This window comes from Prunus persica, chromosome G5 (genome assembly GCF_000346465.2).
Source record: "Prunus persica cultivar Lovell chromosome G5, Prunus_persica_NCBIv2, whole genome shotgun sequence".
NCBI lineage: Eukaryota > Viridiplantae > Streptophyta > Magnoliopsida > Rosales > Rosaceae > Prunus > Prunus persica.
The window spans coordinates 11,206,483-11,220,494 of record NC_034013.1 but is presented as its reverse complement, the minus strand read 5'-3'; the positions used below and the strand labels follow the sequence as shown (position 1 = coordinate 11,220,494).

At 35.2% G+C, this 14,012-nt stretch overlaps 2 protein-coding genes across 2 annotated transcripts; both read left to right on the top strand.

Annotated features, from left to right (window-relative positions):
* Positions 3,626-5,048, top strand: LOC18776897 (transcription repressor MYB4). Its single transcript, XM_007210143.1, has 3 exons — positions 3,626-3,758; positions 3,868-3,997; positions 4,337-5,048. The coding sequence occupies exons 1-3, from the start codon at positions 3,626-3,628 to the stop codon at positions 5,046-5,048; spliced, it is 975 nt and encodes a 324-aa protein (XP_007210205.1).
* Positions 11,002-13,468, top strand: LOC18777897 (myb-related protein 330). Its single transcript, XM_007210012.2, has 3 exons — positions 11,002-11,262; positions 11,395-11,524; positions 12,389-13,468. Exons 1-3 carry the CDS (start codon positions 11,130-11,132, stop codon positions 13,167-13,169), a joined length of 1,044 nt encoding a protein of 347 aa, XP_007210074.1. The 5' UTR covers positions 11,002-11,129; the 3' UTR covers positions 13,170-13,468.

Here is a 14,012-nt window from a genome sequence, read left to right as displayed (position 1 = left end):
TAATCCTGCTCACTCAACAGGCCCACCGATAGCTTTTTTTTGTTGAGAAATTCTATGATTGCATTCATAATTCAGCCAAAAAAGTCAATAGTCACAAAGGGCCAATACAAACTAGCCACAAAAGGACCATTACAATAACGAAACGGTCTAATATCAAAATTAAGTAATATCAAAAGGGCCACAAAAGGCCCACCGATAGCTAATTGAGTAATATTCTTTTTGCCAAAAACTAATTGAGTAATATAAATGGTATATATATATATATAGTTTGTTGCTTTGTACAATAATCTGTTACAAACGTAAAAATCTTAATATTTGGCGCTTTAAATGGTTAGAAACGATTATTCTGAAGAGATTAAAATTGAAGTAGAGAAAACAGTGTTTGAATTAGATTTAAAATTAATGTTTCATCAATTTCAATCGTAATTAATTAATGAGTAACTCACCAACCCTCATGACATGGGAATCTTTGTCTTCTTCTATCACATTGGCAAGTTGATTTTTTAATTAATCATCGCCTTTTGTGGACCCAATCAGTCATGCCAAGATTTTATAGAGGGGATACAAATTTGGGAACAGCAGATTCGGACTCCTTGATAGATAAGAGAGATAACATTTGTCAAATTAAGAGTTTGTTTGGTACTATTTCAATTAAAAGCAATTTTTGGAGTGTGACCGAAAAACTTGAAAGTGTTTCTGGGTTATAAACACTTTATGAAGAACCACTTAGGAAGCACTTAGATTTTTATAAATTTTTTGATGTGCCTGTAACAAAAGTACTTACGAGCATAAACTCTTATAAGCTGAGGTGTTCAGTACAAAACCAGTCCCAAACATTTTAAGTCGACGTTGATCTAGCTAAGAGAGACGAACCATTTCTTTCAATGCAAAAATGGTAAGTGTGGGTCCCAATCATAGTTCGTTGCTGTCTAAAAGTCAAGTATGACAATATTTTTCCCTTTCAATTCCTCTTAAACTTGCTTTTCAAAGATGACCAATTGATTATACATTAGTTTCAAAGTTTTGTGTTGCGATCCGTCCAAGCAAAAGCCCTCTCAATATTATTGTCTCCACACAATTCACATTTCAATTTCCATAGGGTAGTGAATTTGCATCAATGAACAGAACATACCCTTTTCGCTTTCACTCTCTAGCTTTGATATCCATCGATCTCTGTATATACTTGTGCATCTATATCTTACCTTGCTAGCTATAAGGCGTCAAATTGAAGCACCATACAAAGCAAGGAACTACCTAGCGTCATGTTCTAACTGTTCTTGTATATTGTATAACAAGCCTCCTGATCAGCCAAAATGTTGTCGGTGCAACGTGCTTGTATGGCTGACCATACTGTATTGCGTGGCTGATTTTAATTGGTACTTCAATTAAAGGATCCTTCAAATAAATTTATTTGAGCACCACCTATATAGATTATGCATCAAATTTTATTCATCCGGCCATCTAGAATGTAACAATTTGAATAGAATATGTAATCACTTTAGTATATATATTTGTTGGAAAAAAAATCATGCTATTTCATCACAACTAGATATCTTAGTTGACAATTCGAAAAAATAGATTTGGACATATACCTAGCTGGGTTGAAAAATATTGTGGTATCAGATTTGTCGGTGCGTGATGATTAATCCCATGTAAATAAATGCGATCGGATTGAAGAAAGAAGAAGATTGACATATTTTGTGAGGGTGATTATTGACCCATGCATGATTGAGTTTTCCAAGTAATGATACGATTAAGGCAACTAAGCTAGCTGCTATAGCTAGTTAGAATCATTAAGTCCGGCCGGTTGAGTGTAACGAATCTCCACTTCCTTTTCAGCGCATGTCGACAAGTAATAGTTTGAATAACTTGAACTCAGACATTTTGGACAGAAATGGCTAGTTGGAAATTTAACAAAAACCCAAGATGAAGGAACAGAAGAAGAGATGGGAATCAATCAGCCCAAATCTGTTGCATGATTTGAATTCACTGGGTTACGTGATGCCAACATTCATGGGTTTTAGTGGAAATATATACTTGATGATCATAATATATATACAGCCAGAAATGACGTAGAAGCAATGAATAGTTTAAACCAAAGTTTGCATAGGAGTGAAATTGAACCATTCACCTAGCCTAATCTCAATTCATTTCCTCATTCACCCTCACCATTTGGACTAATCTCGAGGACTAATCTCGAGGACTTAGCACAAATGATCTTTTGTTGTAGGCAATCCTCAATATATAAGAGCATCCTCAATAATGTTGGGAGGTATATTTCAAAAAAGAAAACTTACTATATTTGTCCAATGAATATATATGTGGTTTTGGCTACCCTCATAATGAGACTTAAAACTCACTTTTGATGAGCATACGCGGGTTAGGCTAATTGGCCAAAGCAATGTGTCCGCCCTTTACATCCGAGTTTGATCCTCTTCCGGTACATTAGATTAGAGTAGCCTAGAATATCGCTTTATTAAAAAAAAACCCACTTTGAATGAGATTCACAAAAAATATACTCTATTTTAAAAAGGGAACCATTGGAATTAACCACAAGATTAGAGCTAAATGCAACTTCCCAATGAAGTTTTTTTTTTTCACAATTTGGAAATCAGAAAATAACTAAAGATTGTGATACAAAATCTGTTCCAAAGTATCAATTGTAATAAATTTTTCTATGGGACGTCTAAACAAACAATCTCAACAACTCCTTTTGATCTAGCTAGAAACAAACTTGGTTCATCGAAATTTTTTTCCTTTATACTAATATTAGCAAACAAAGATTGTTACAAAGCTTTCTCCCATTCCGAAACAAAACAATTTTTTGTTTGCATTAGTATAAAGTAAACTTCGATGAGTACGATCCAAAGCTATTATTAATGAGGAACAAAACAAGTTTTCTATTGGGGGGAGTAGGAGAATTGATATCAGACATTAGAACATGCCTAAGTTACATGCTTAATACACATAAACGGCTAAAGTCGTCATAATGTTAAACTAATTACATTTATTCAATGAACATCTGGTAGAAGTAAAAACCACTTACCCGTATACATAATAGTCGGTTAATCTTTATAGAGTTGTGGTATAAAAAAAAATTGAATATAAAACATTTCACAACTTACCAACACAAGCAAAAGAGAGAATAAACAACTGGTTAGCTTTTAGTTCAATTATATTTTTCTTATTGATGTTTGAGCTGTATCAAGTTCAAATCCCGTTCCTTTTGATAAAATAAAAGAGATAAATGATGTTCGAAACGAAATTAATTTGTTACACAAATAGAGTCAGAAATTTTGGTTTCCAAGTAATCCAAAATAAAGCTAATTTCAAGCTTCCACGTACGTTAGAGAGTAGGACAATGAGAAGAGATGAAATCTAATAGAAAAGAAAAATTAAAAACAAGATGTTACGAACCAATACAAATTAAGATCAAATTTATCAAAGTGGATGGGAGGTCAATTTAGGGTAGATGGAGCTCCGGAGTTTGTACTTTCTCTGACTTTTAAGAGGGCAGTGAGAGAGGGACCCAACGCTTGCAAGAGCCTTCTGAATTTCACTTCTCATGCAAACTCTAGTTTGATCAGGCAACCCAAAAAAAAGAGTAGAGGAGCAATATTTAAAAATGGGGCACCATTATTGCTGCAAACAACGAAAGGTTAAGAAAGGCCTTTGGTCCCCTGAGGAAGATGAAAAGCTCATTAGATACATCACCACATATGGCCATTGCTGCTGGAGAAAAGTCCCTGAGCAAGCTGGTCACATCTCTCTCTCTTTCTCCACACACGCACACACACACATACAATACACAAGAAACACACAATTCTTTGCATGACTTAGCTAGGGTTGTTTTGCTGTGGCTTTTAGGGCTTCAAAGGTGTGGCAAGAGCTGTCGCTTGAGATGGCTCAATTACTTGAGGCCTGATATCAAAAGAGGAGGGTTTACACCAGAGGAGGAGAAATTGATTATTAGACTTCATGGTGTTGTAGGAAACAGGTTCAATTTCAAGTAACCCTATTTTGCATTTTAATTTTTAATTTGTGTTTTTTTCTTTTTGCATTCCCCCGAACCATGAATTCTGATAATCAACTCGTAGCCTAAAATCAAGTGAGAGTAGCCAATCTCCTTCTAAACTTTTTTTTTTATCACAAAAAAAATTTAAAAATCAAGTGACTTTTCCAACATTTTAAATTAGTTTTCTAAAAGTGTTTTGTCAATCTTTTTTAGACAATGCCTTTGTAATTACTGCCACATTAATTAGATATTTATTGTAGTGTCACAAACAATGGTGGAGATCCATTAATTTTGATTTTGATTTTGGTGAGCAAATTGTAGATGGGCGCATATAGCAAAATGTCTGCCTGGAAGAACTGACAACGAGATAAAGAACTACTGGAATTCATGGATTAAAAAGAAGCTAGAGAAGCCTTCTTCACCACCAACCACATCTCCTCCTACTATCGATCATCACCAGCAGCACAATTACCAAATGGTTTGTAATTTCCCAAACCATCAAGATTTTGTGAACCAAAATTTCATGACAAAGCCTAGGGATCAAACCCTATACCCTTCTCCCTTCCCCCCATTCATGTTCGACGCTGCTTCAGCGGATGACATTCAGGCAAACAATATCAATGCACAAGCAGCTGAGCACTTTCCTATCGGTGTTTCGAATTCGAGAAATGGAACGTGGATTTTGGATCAACCGCAGCATCATCATCAAGTCCAAGCCCTTCCCTCTTCTACGTCACCATTTACAAACATTAATATGGATGCACATTTTCTGCCTGCCCTCGTAGGACCAACCATTGGAAACAATAACATGGTTCCTATCGAAGTGGAATCATGTAACAATATTGATGAGGAAGGAAAGATTTCAATGGAGTGCTTGCAGAGTTCAACTCAGGAGCTGAATGCATTGGTTCGCCCTCGCCAGGCTCAACATTGTTCATCAAGCAGCTTCCATTTTTGGGACAGTGTTGAAGCACCATCTTCATCTAACATGAGTTCAGCTAACATATTGTCTTCTTTTCCATCATATCTATAAGATTTGATGTTGATCGCGCCGTGAAGGATGAACCGAATGTTTTCAGGCTTCAGAAAACAAAATATACTGTGAAATATGATTATGCATAGAAAACGAAATATATTATGTATATGCATTCGATGTTCATACATAACTAAGTTTAGTGTTTGAAAATAGAAATGAGGATGCGAGTAGAAACTCATGAGAAAACTTCATGCAGTCACATGATCGTACTTCATGAAACTTTTTATAGTAAGAACATGAGATTAAACGTAGTTCAAAATATGATTGGTTCTCAATGTGATGATTTAAAAAATCACAAAATTAGTTTTGTACCAATTTGTTGATTGTCCACAGAAAGTCATGGCAGTCCATTGATGATTTAGGGAAAATTTAGCAATGCTTAATGAAGTAAACTAGCAAGGAAGAGCTAAAAGTACTTTCTGATCACTAAAAGTGTTTACAAAACAATATTTGACATAAAAATTTAGAAGTATTTCTGAGCTATAAAAACGCTTTTTGAAAAAACACCTACTATGTCCTCACGAAAATTAAAAGAAAAAGACCATCTACATTCTTTAGATATATTGCATCATATGCGTAACCTTGTCAAAAGACACTATAGGCCAACTATAGAAGAACAGCGACAACTCACTTGAGGACAAAGGTGAGCTTTAAAAAAAATACAGGAACTCATAACTAACAATTTTGTCTTAAACAAGATCACCCTGATTCTCATGAGGGTGATTGGTCGATATATAATTAAATATCATGGCATGTTGATCAAGCTTGGGTAACTAATTTTGATTATTTTAAAATCTTGCGTGGAACGTGGGCTGTTCGACTAATGGCGATGTTTAAGATCCCAATAAAAAATTATTATTAACTAATGATAAAGCTAGTATTAGCGACAGCTCCTGGTTAGCCGGCCACCATGACAAAGCTATTGTTATGGAGATTGCCAAACCTTGTGGATGGTGTTTGTCATGACTTATATATTATTAGTCCATTGAGATTTCATGGCTTGGATTAACATGTATCGATGTTTAACTCATATACAAAATGATCTAATAACGGGATTTAGTTCAATATAAAATTTAAAGTGAATTTTTATAGGGCATCCATTAATAAATGAGTATGGTTGTTCGATGGGTTGATGGTGGTGGCAATGATGGTTATGGTAAGTTGGTAGTAGTAGAAATGGTGGTGCTAACAGAGAGGCGATACATAATTGAAACATATACTTATAAAATGAAATAACTTTTACAAACAATTTGTATACCAATGTATGTGGTAAGGCCTTGACTGTTCATATATAGTCTATTTTCGAACCAAAAAAAAAAATAGTCTATTTCAAACCTCATTTATTTTGATCAAAGAAGATAGTATTATGTAACATGCAGTTGCGGGGCAAAATTTTTGCGAGTGTAAATTGTAATTTGCAGACTGTATTGTAGGCTTTAGTGGGAATGGGCTCCAGGTTCTGGGCTTACTCTAGTAGATCGCTCCACTTCAGCGGAAATGGGTTCCGATTGCTAGGCTTCTTATAGCCCAATCTGGTTTTGTAGGCCAGCAGCCCATCTACATTCAATGTAAAAAAAAGAAAAATTGATCACCAAAAAGCAAACGTGGATTAGGCCGATTGACAAAGTCAGTGTGCCCGCCCCTTCGCATCTAGTTTGATCCCTCTCATAGTGTAGCAGAGTATCCCTTTGTCCAAAAATTAAGCAAGCACTTAGAACTTTTTTCTTGCCCTCTTATTTTCTTCCCTTTGTCCAATAATAGTGATTGGCTGCTTCTTTCCCATGCATATCTTTTGTTATGTATGTAGCAGGTGCTGTTATGGACTTGTTTGAAGATAATATTGAGGTTTTCAATATTAGTGTATTAGAGTGGTCTTCACTTATGGCCAGCAGCCATCTACATTTAATGCACAAAAAAAAAAAATATATATGATCACCCAAAATAGACATGGGTTAGGCCGGTTGACAAAATCAGTGTGCCCGCCCCTCTACACCCCAGTTCGATCACCCTCCTAGTGTATTAGAGTGGTTTAGAGTATCCCTTTGTCCAAAAATTAAGTAAGCACTTGGAACTCTTTTCTTCCCCTCTTTTCTTTCAAAAATATGTACAGTACGGAACAATTCAAGATCCATATTAATCTGTGCAAGTTTTAAACAGGCAAATCAACCTTATTACCCATTAATCCAATTCTTGACATGTTCATGTGAATCATGTCGCAACTTTTTAAAGAGAAAGAAACCAAACGTATCCAAAACTTCCATTGTTGGAAATTGGGGTTGAGGTACATGGATTCAAATTGGGGTAAGATTGGGCAACAATAATTGACATATAAGGAAAGGGGTGGCCCATACAAAGATTCATCATGTAGGGTATAAGTGATCATGTCATTATTATCTTTAATAATATTGATTAATAAGGGGAAGAGAGAGAGAGAGAGAGAGAGAGAGAGAGAGAGAGAGAGAGAGAGAGAGAGAGAGAGAGAGAGAGATGAGAGATGAGAGATGAGAGAGCAATAACAAGGACCCCTAATACATTTAAGTAATCAAAAGAGCTTATGGTAGAGACATTTCATCCATGACTTAATGAGTTAACCAACCATGCTTATAAAGGCAAAGTCCCAATATAATTTCTCACTAATTAATCACTACACACTCAAAAACCCCATTGGTAGGCCCAATTGCCACTCCATTGCTCCTCCTTAAAGCTAAGAATAATAATCATTGCTCCTTTTCAGTTCTTCTCCCAAAGGGTGCTTTTTTTTTTTTTAATGAAAAAAAAAAACATGATTTGTATGTAAATCAAATATATTATTTTCAAAGTTTTAGCTTGCGATCCATCCAAGCAAAAGTCACTTCCTATCTCTTCACATCAAATGTGGTGGATGATTTGCATCACCCCGCTCGCTTTCAGTACTGGATCACTGCCTATTTGATGATCTCTTTCCATATTTTTTTATATCAAATTACGTATAAAAACGTTGAAAATGCCTTATCAAACTACACAAAGAAATACCCCTATTGATGTTCATAGCAAGTTTAAATTTGTGTTCCACGTTCTAACTAATCGTTTGGATTCATCGCAGCCAAGACAAGGACCTTGTCTCCCTAACACGCTTCTGTGTTTCAATATTTCTGTAAAAGATTGATTAAGCTCTTGTCTTTTATCTTTTTTTCAGATTCGGGGTTTGCATTTTCTTTATATATATTTATATATGTTCAGATTGATTATATTAATGCTTTGTGAATTGTGATCAACCACATGTACGAATTAATGTGAGTTGGCAATTAAAAAGTATGTAATTTATTAATATTCGAGAGGGAAATTAAGGATAATTATGACTTAATATATCCAATCCTTCACCTTATTAGAGCTTATTGCCCAAGCATAGAAGTGACAATGTGGGCGCAAAACAAGTTTGGATTAACCTCTGCTTATCCACATATGTGGGTTTGGCCGGTCAAAGAAGTGTGTCTGCTCGCATTCGGGTTCGATATGTAAGACAATGTTTAGAACTTACACAATCCTCATCCCTGTACATTAGAGTTGTTTAAAGTATCACTATGTTAAAGAAAAAAAAAATTATACTTATCTAATTTGCATATTGGCAGTATGTTCATGGTCCAAAACTACGTCATTTCACCCTCCCCATTCAAATATTTATATCGTTTTAGGATCTCTGAATCAATATCGTCTTGCAATCAATATATGGAGATAATATTAAGCTAATCACCATATTTCTATTAAAACAACCTAATAGTCATAAGCAAATTTCTTATCTGACGAAAGATCTAAGACAGTCGTGCATCATGTAAATTGGCGCTAGTAATTAAAGCAGCCAGAAACAAAGGTTTTTGTCAATGGCCTTGTAGAAAATGAGAGATGTAAATGTGATTAATTTCTTAGGTATGTAAAACCCCCAAAGTCAAAAAGAAATATGAGTGGGTCTAATCAAGGAGTTGTTGTTAATTAATTCATCAATTATGTTCTCAAAGACGTTATTCATACACTACGACGGATCTTTGCTCATTCCTTGTTAATAAAGCAAAAAAAAAGAAAAAAGAAAAAAAAGTCAAGCTTATTAATTAATACAATGTATTGTACTAATCAGTGTATTATGTGTCCTTCTCAAAGTCTAATGAGTCTTTCAGAAGCCATGAGAGAAAGGGTAACCAAACTAACCCAAGAGTATAATTTGATTTGAAATTTACGTGATGCCGTCGTCACCAGTTTGTATTCATTTTGGGATGACGTCATGCATGCATGCTTTGAATAGTTTAATAATGGAGAAAATTATAAATTATTTTTTAAGTAAGGATTAAGGAAAATCAGAATATTAATTGAGTGGTTTCATTTTCGCCGGGGTCTCCAATGTCCCCTAACTAAACCAGAATAGCTGATGTTTCCTATATCATTTTTGGTTCCTTGGGAATGAATATCTACCAATCCTTTGTAGTTGGGGGACCCTACTAACCCGAGGGTAGGGGATGTGTTTTGTGTGACTTCACCCACCAATGCCAATGTGAACAGCCTAAGATCACTATATCTCACATGAGAAAATTTCCATCAAGCAACTAATTATTTTAATGTCCTTTTAGTTACAAGCTCATGCTACTTAAGACTCCGTGAATATCTATATTCTTTGTGAAAAAGTACGTGTTAGAAGTACTATACAAACATCCTACTATTAATTTTTTGTTTTTGTCGTCATACACTATGGTTTCATAAAATAATAATGGAAAATACTTAAAACCTAAGTAATAAGTATAATAGTATTATTTGCCTAAACATTATTATAAATTAGGTGTGAAACAACGAGGAACTACAATTAAATAGTAACGTTGACATAAAGGAAAAAAAAGAAAAGCAATATGAGCATTGATAATTTAGTTTATCTATCTTATGAATCAAGTTATAGTTAATGTGTCCTATGCAAAAGAAGATTGTTGTGTAGAACATGATGCATGCATTATATATATATATATATATATATGTTTGAATATTTGCGTTAATAAATAAAAAATCTAGGATTGATATTTCAATGAAGGTTGAATTCTACTATGATTTTTTCTAGTTTTCTTTTTTCGTTACATTGGAGAAATCAAACTTTCGACCTATATATCATAATCCTAAACTATTATTTCACTCTCTCTAAACTTGCACATCTAGAGAGTAGATTTTTATAGGACAATACTTGGGTGTACGGTGTATCTCCTTATCCGCTCTATTGTGATTAATGAATCTTTAGATGGTGATTTAGAAAATAAAAAATTTCAATTGTAACAGGTGCAGGGTAAAGATTCGTTAATCCTAATAGAATGGACAATGAATGCCTTATACATCATATTAATTATACTTACGAACAGTTATACGTTTTACAGGTTATGAAAATACCCTTTTGCCAGCCATGGAACTAGCACGTGAATTGCCTATTTTATCAGTTTCTGCCAAACTTTCAACACATTAATACATTGCTCCATGGACCATGACCAACAAGGCACACAGAATAACAGTGCCTTCTTGCTCCCAATCATTCTACCCCCATAAATATTGCTTCAGCTTGATATATATAAACATGAGATGTCACAGTACATGAGATGTCACAGTTTGATTGGTGAGATATTGTTAGAAGCTATGATAAATTAAATGCTTCACAGTAGCAGACCAAAAAGGAGCGAGGTGTGTGGAACCACCAGCATCAACATGATGATTTGGCGAGTACGTGAAGTTGGTTACACACAATACACAAATATGTACGTAGAAAATAGTAAGAAACCATGGAATAAGATAATTATATATAAAGAAGAAGGAGGAGCTGATGAAATGTCATTGTAGGGTTACATGGAAATCTGCTTCCCCCTTGTGCGGACCCCATCAGGTTAATTAATGTCGGCTCTATAGCCTCACTGTACTTATATTACTTTTAAAGGAGTTTAAAGGAGGTAGAGAAAAACCCAATTCTCTTGCAAAACACCATTTGGTGATCACTAGCTATAGCTTGCTAGTTTCATATCAATTTCTGATATATCAGAATTGATCAAGTTGAAGGGTTAACAAGAAATTGAGAATTAGGAGCAAAAAATGGGCCACCATTCTTGTTGCAACCAGCAGAAGGTTAAGAGAGGCCTTTGGTCCCCTGAGGAAGATGAGAAGCTCATCAGATACATCACCACCCATGGCTATGGCTGCTGGAGTGAAGTCCCTGAGAAAGCTGGTCATCACCCTTCTCTCTCTCTCTCTCTCTCTCTCTTCTCTCTCCTTGTGTGTGTTAATTACGACTTATGACCTAATTAATCAGTTTGTTCCTAATAGTATTAAGAGGGTGCTTAATTGTTTTGTGTTTCAGGGCTTCAAAGGTGTGGAAAGAGCTGCCGCTTGAGATGGATTAATTATTTGAGGCCTGATATTAGAAGAGGGAGGTTTACTCCAGAAGAAGAGAAATTGATTATTAGCCTCCATGGGGTTGTAGGCAACAGGTTAACTTAAACACCTGTATTATTAATTAGTTAATTACCTTCTACTATTTTTCCTAAACCTTGAAGTCTTTGCATCCAATTAATCCAAACCAGTTCTTGATGGCATATATCTTAAGCCTCCAAATTTGAACGCATTGCCATCGTGTTCAAACATGCTTAATTGGGTTTTGCAAAAGCCTAATTAATTTTTCTTTTAGAATGTGCGTAAATTTTCGTACCTTTTTTTGTTGTTTTTCTTTTGAAAATAAGTTGTTTTGAAGCTTTAAAGTCATTGCAATGTTCAAACATGGTTAATTGGTTTTTGGGAGGTCTATTTTCCTCTTAGAACGTGTAAGTTTGAAGGTTGTCTTGTTGTTGTTGTAGTATGCCTTTGGAAGAAGTGCTTTTGAAGCTTGGATTCATACCGCTTTCACTAATTAAAATCTTATATAATGCTCACGTTTATTCTTGTCAACAATAAATTAATTGGTACCGGATGTTTGGAAACAACTTAAGTGAAATAGACCTCTAACTGAATACAAACAAACTTTCAAAACAAGTTTTCGCGATCACACACACACACACACACACATATATATATATATATATGTCTGGTTTTATGTTTTAAATATGTAGCTCTCCAGAAGCAATCCTCATCACTGATACAGTACAAAACCACATGTCACCTACATTTTCTTACTGACAGACGTTAAGAAGTCAACTTCGGAGGTTGGCATGCATTGAAGATTTCATCAGCTGAAATCAGAACACAACACAAACAAAACATAATTTTAATCTTAATTAGAACTTAATTAATTAATTTGCACTCTTAATTTAATTACTCTTTTTACTAATTATATATGCATGACTGTATTGATTTTGTAGATGGGCTCATATAGCAAGCCACCTACCTGGAAGAACAGACAATGAGATCAAGAACTATTGGAATTCATGGATCAAAAAGAAGATTAGAAAGCCTTCCACAACTTCAAGCACCACAATAAGTCCTTCTTCTAGTGCTGATCATCTTCAGCATATGATTCCCCAGATGGGTAATTATATGATCAATTCAAACCAACTAGATTTTGCAAATCAAGATTTGCCAACCCCAAAGCCCCAAGCTCATCAAGAAACCCTATTCTCCTCAACATGCCCTCTCTTCATGTTTGATACAAGTCCCAATATGGAAGCAGCTCCAGAGAATTACAGTTCACGTGCAGAGCTTTTCCAGGACATGGTCTCCGCGGCGGGTTTGAGCTCATCTGAGCCGTGGAATCTGAGCCAGCATCAAGTCCAGGCCTTCCCGCCTCCGGCAATGTCATTCAGTACAACAAGTGCTACCAGTGCTACCATGGACACCAACTATTTGCCGCCGTTGATCGAGAACATGGACAACAACATGCTGCCCAATATTGATCATCAAGTTCATCATCAATCTTGTAACATTAATCTTGATGAGGAGGGAGATCATCAGATGGCCTTGGAGTGCTTGATGCAAAGGCAGGAGCTGAATGAATGGGTTGTGTCCCAGCAACAGTGTTCTAACTATCTATTTTGGGACACAGTTCTTGTTGGAGAAGAAGAACACAATAATATTGCACAGCCTGCCGCTTCATCAAATGCAGGAGCTAATACCCTACTGTCTTCTTTTCCTTCATCTCTATAAGATATTAATGGCGGTGTGTGAACAAACAACAACGTACACTGCTGTCCCCCCCTAACCTTACCATGCACCTCTCTCTCTCTCTCTCTAGGAAGAGCTTTTCGAAATGGTCCAGGCTTTTGAGTACAGAGTTTGTTTTTTTTATTACTTTTGGGGTGAGATTGATGGATTGTGAAATTAAAGTGAGCTCTATAGGTAACATAAGCAAATGCATGCAATTAATATGTTTATTTAATTTGGGTTTGGCAACAGAAGAGAATGAATAAGGCAATGCAATGCGACAAGCATCAAAGTTTGAACTATGGTCTTCATTTGATCATTTTTTCTTGGTGTTAATGGTTTTCTTTTTCCATTTAATTTAGTATTAGTGCCTGTTTACATTCGTAGCCCATGGTATTCTTAGAAACAGAAGAGAAAATACTAACCAAAAACAATATATTCCTTGTCAATGGAGAGAGACAGCTTAACAAATAGAGCCTTGAAAATTTTACAGCACTTTACTAAAATAGGATGATGTTTCATCATGTATGTTGAATCTTTCTTTTAAATGGCAATGCATGCTTTCATTAGTGTTGAATCTCATGCTTAAGATATTTTATCGATAATTACGATTTGAAATTAGAGATTACAAGTGGTCCAATAATGCTTGATTGAACAATTTGATTTTGATTAATCGCTTCTCTCTTTTCTCTAAATTCTTACTGCCGTAGAACATGCACGAACCAACCATTACAGAAGACATTTCACAGTAATGAAACTCATGATGAAGTACGTTTCTTTCGTCAAACTTTCAAATGATAACTTTGGAAATTATTGTTTCGTTAAAGGGAAAACCTTATCCTGGCT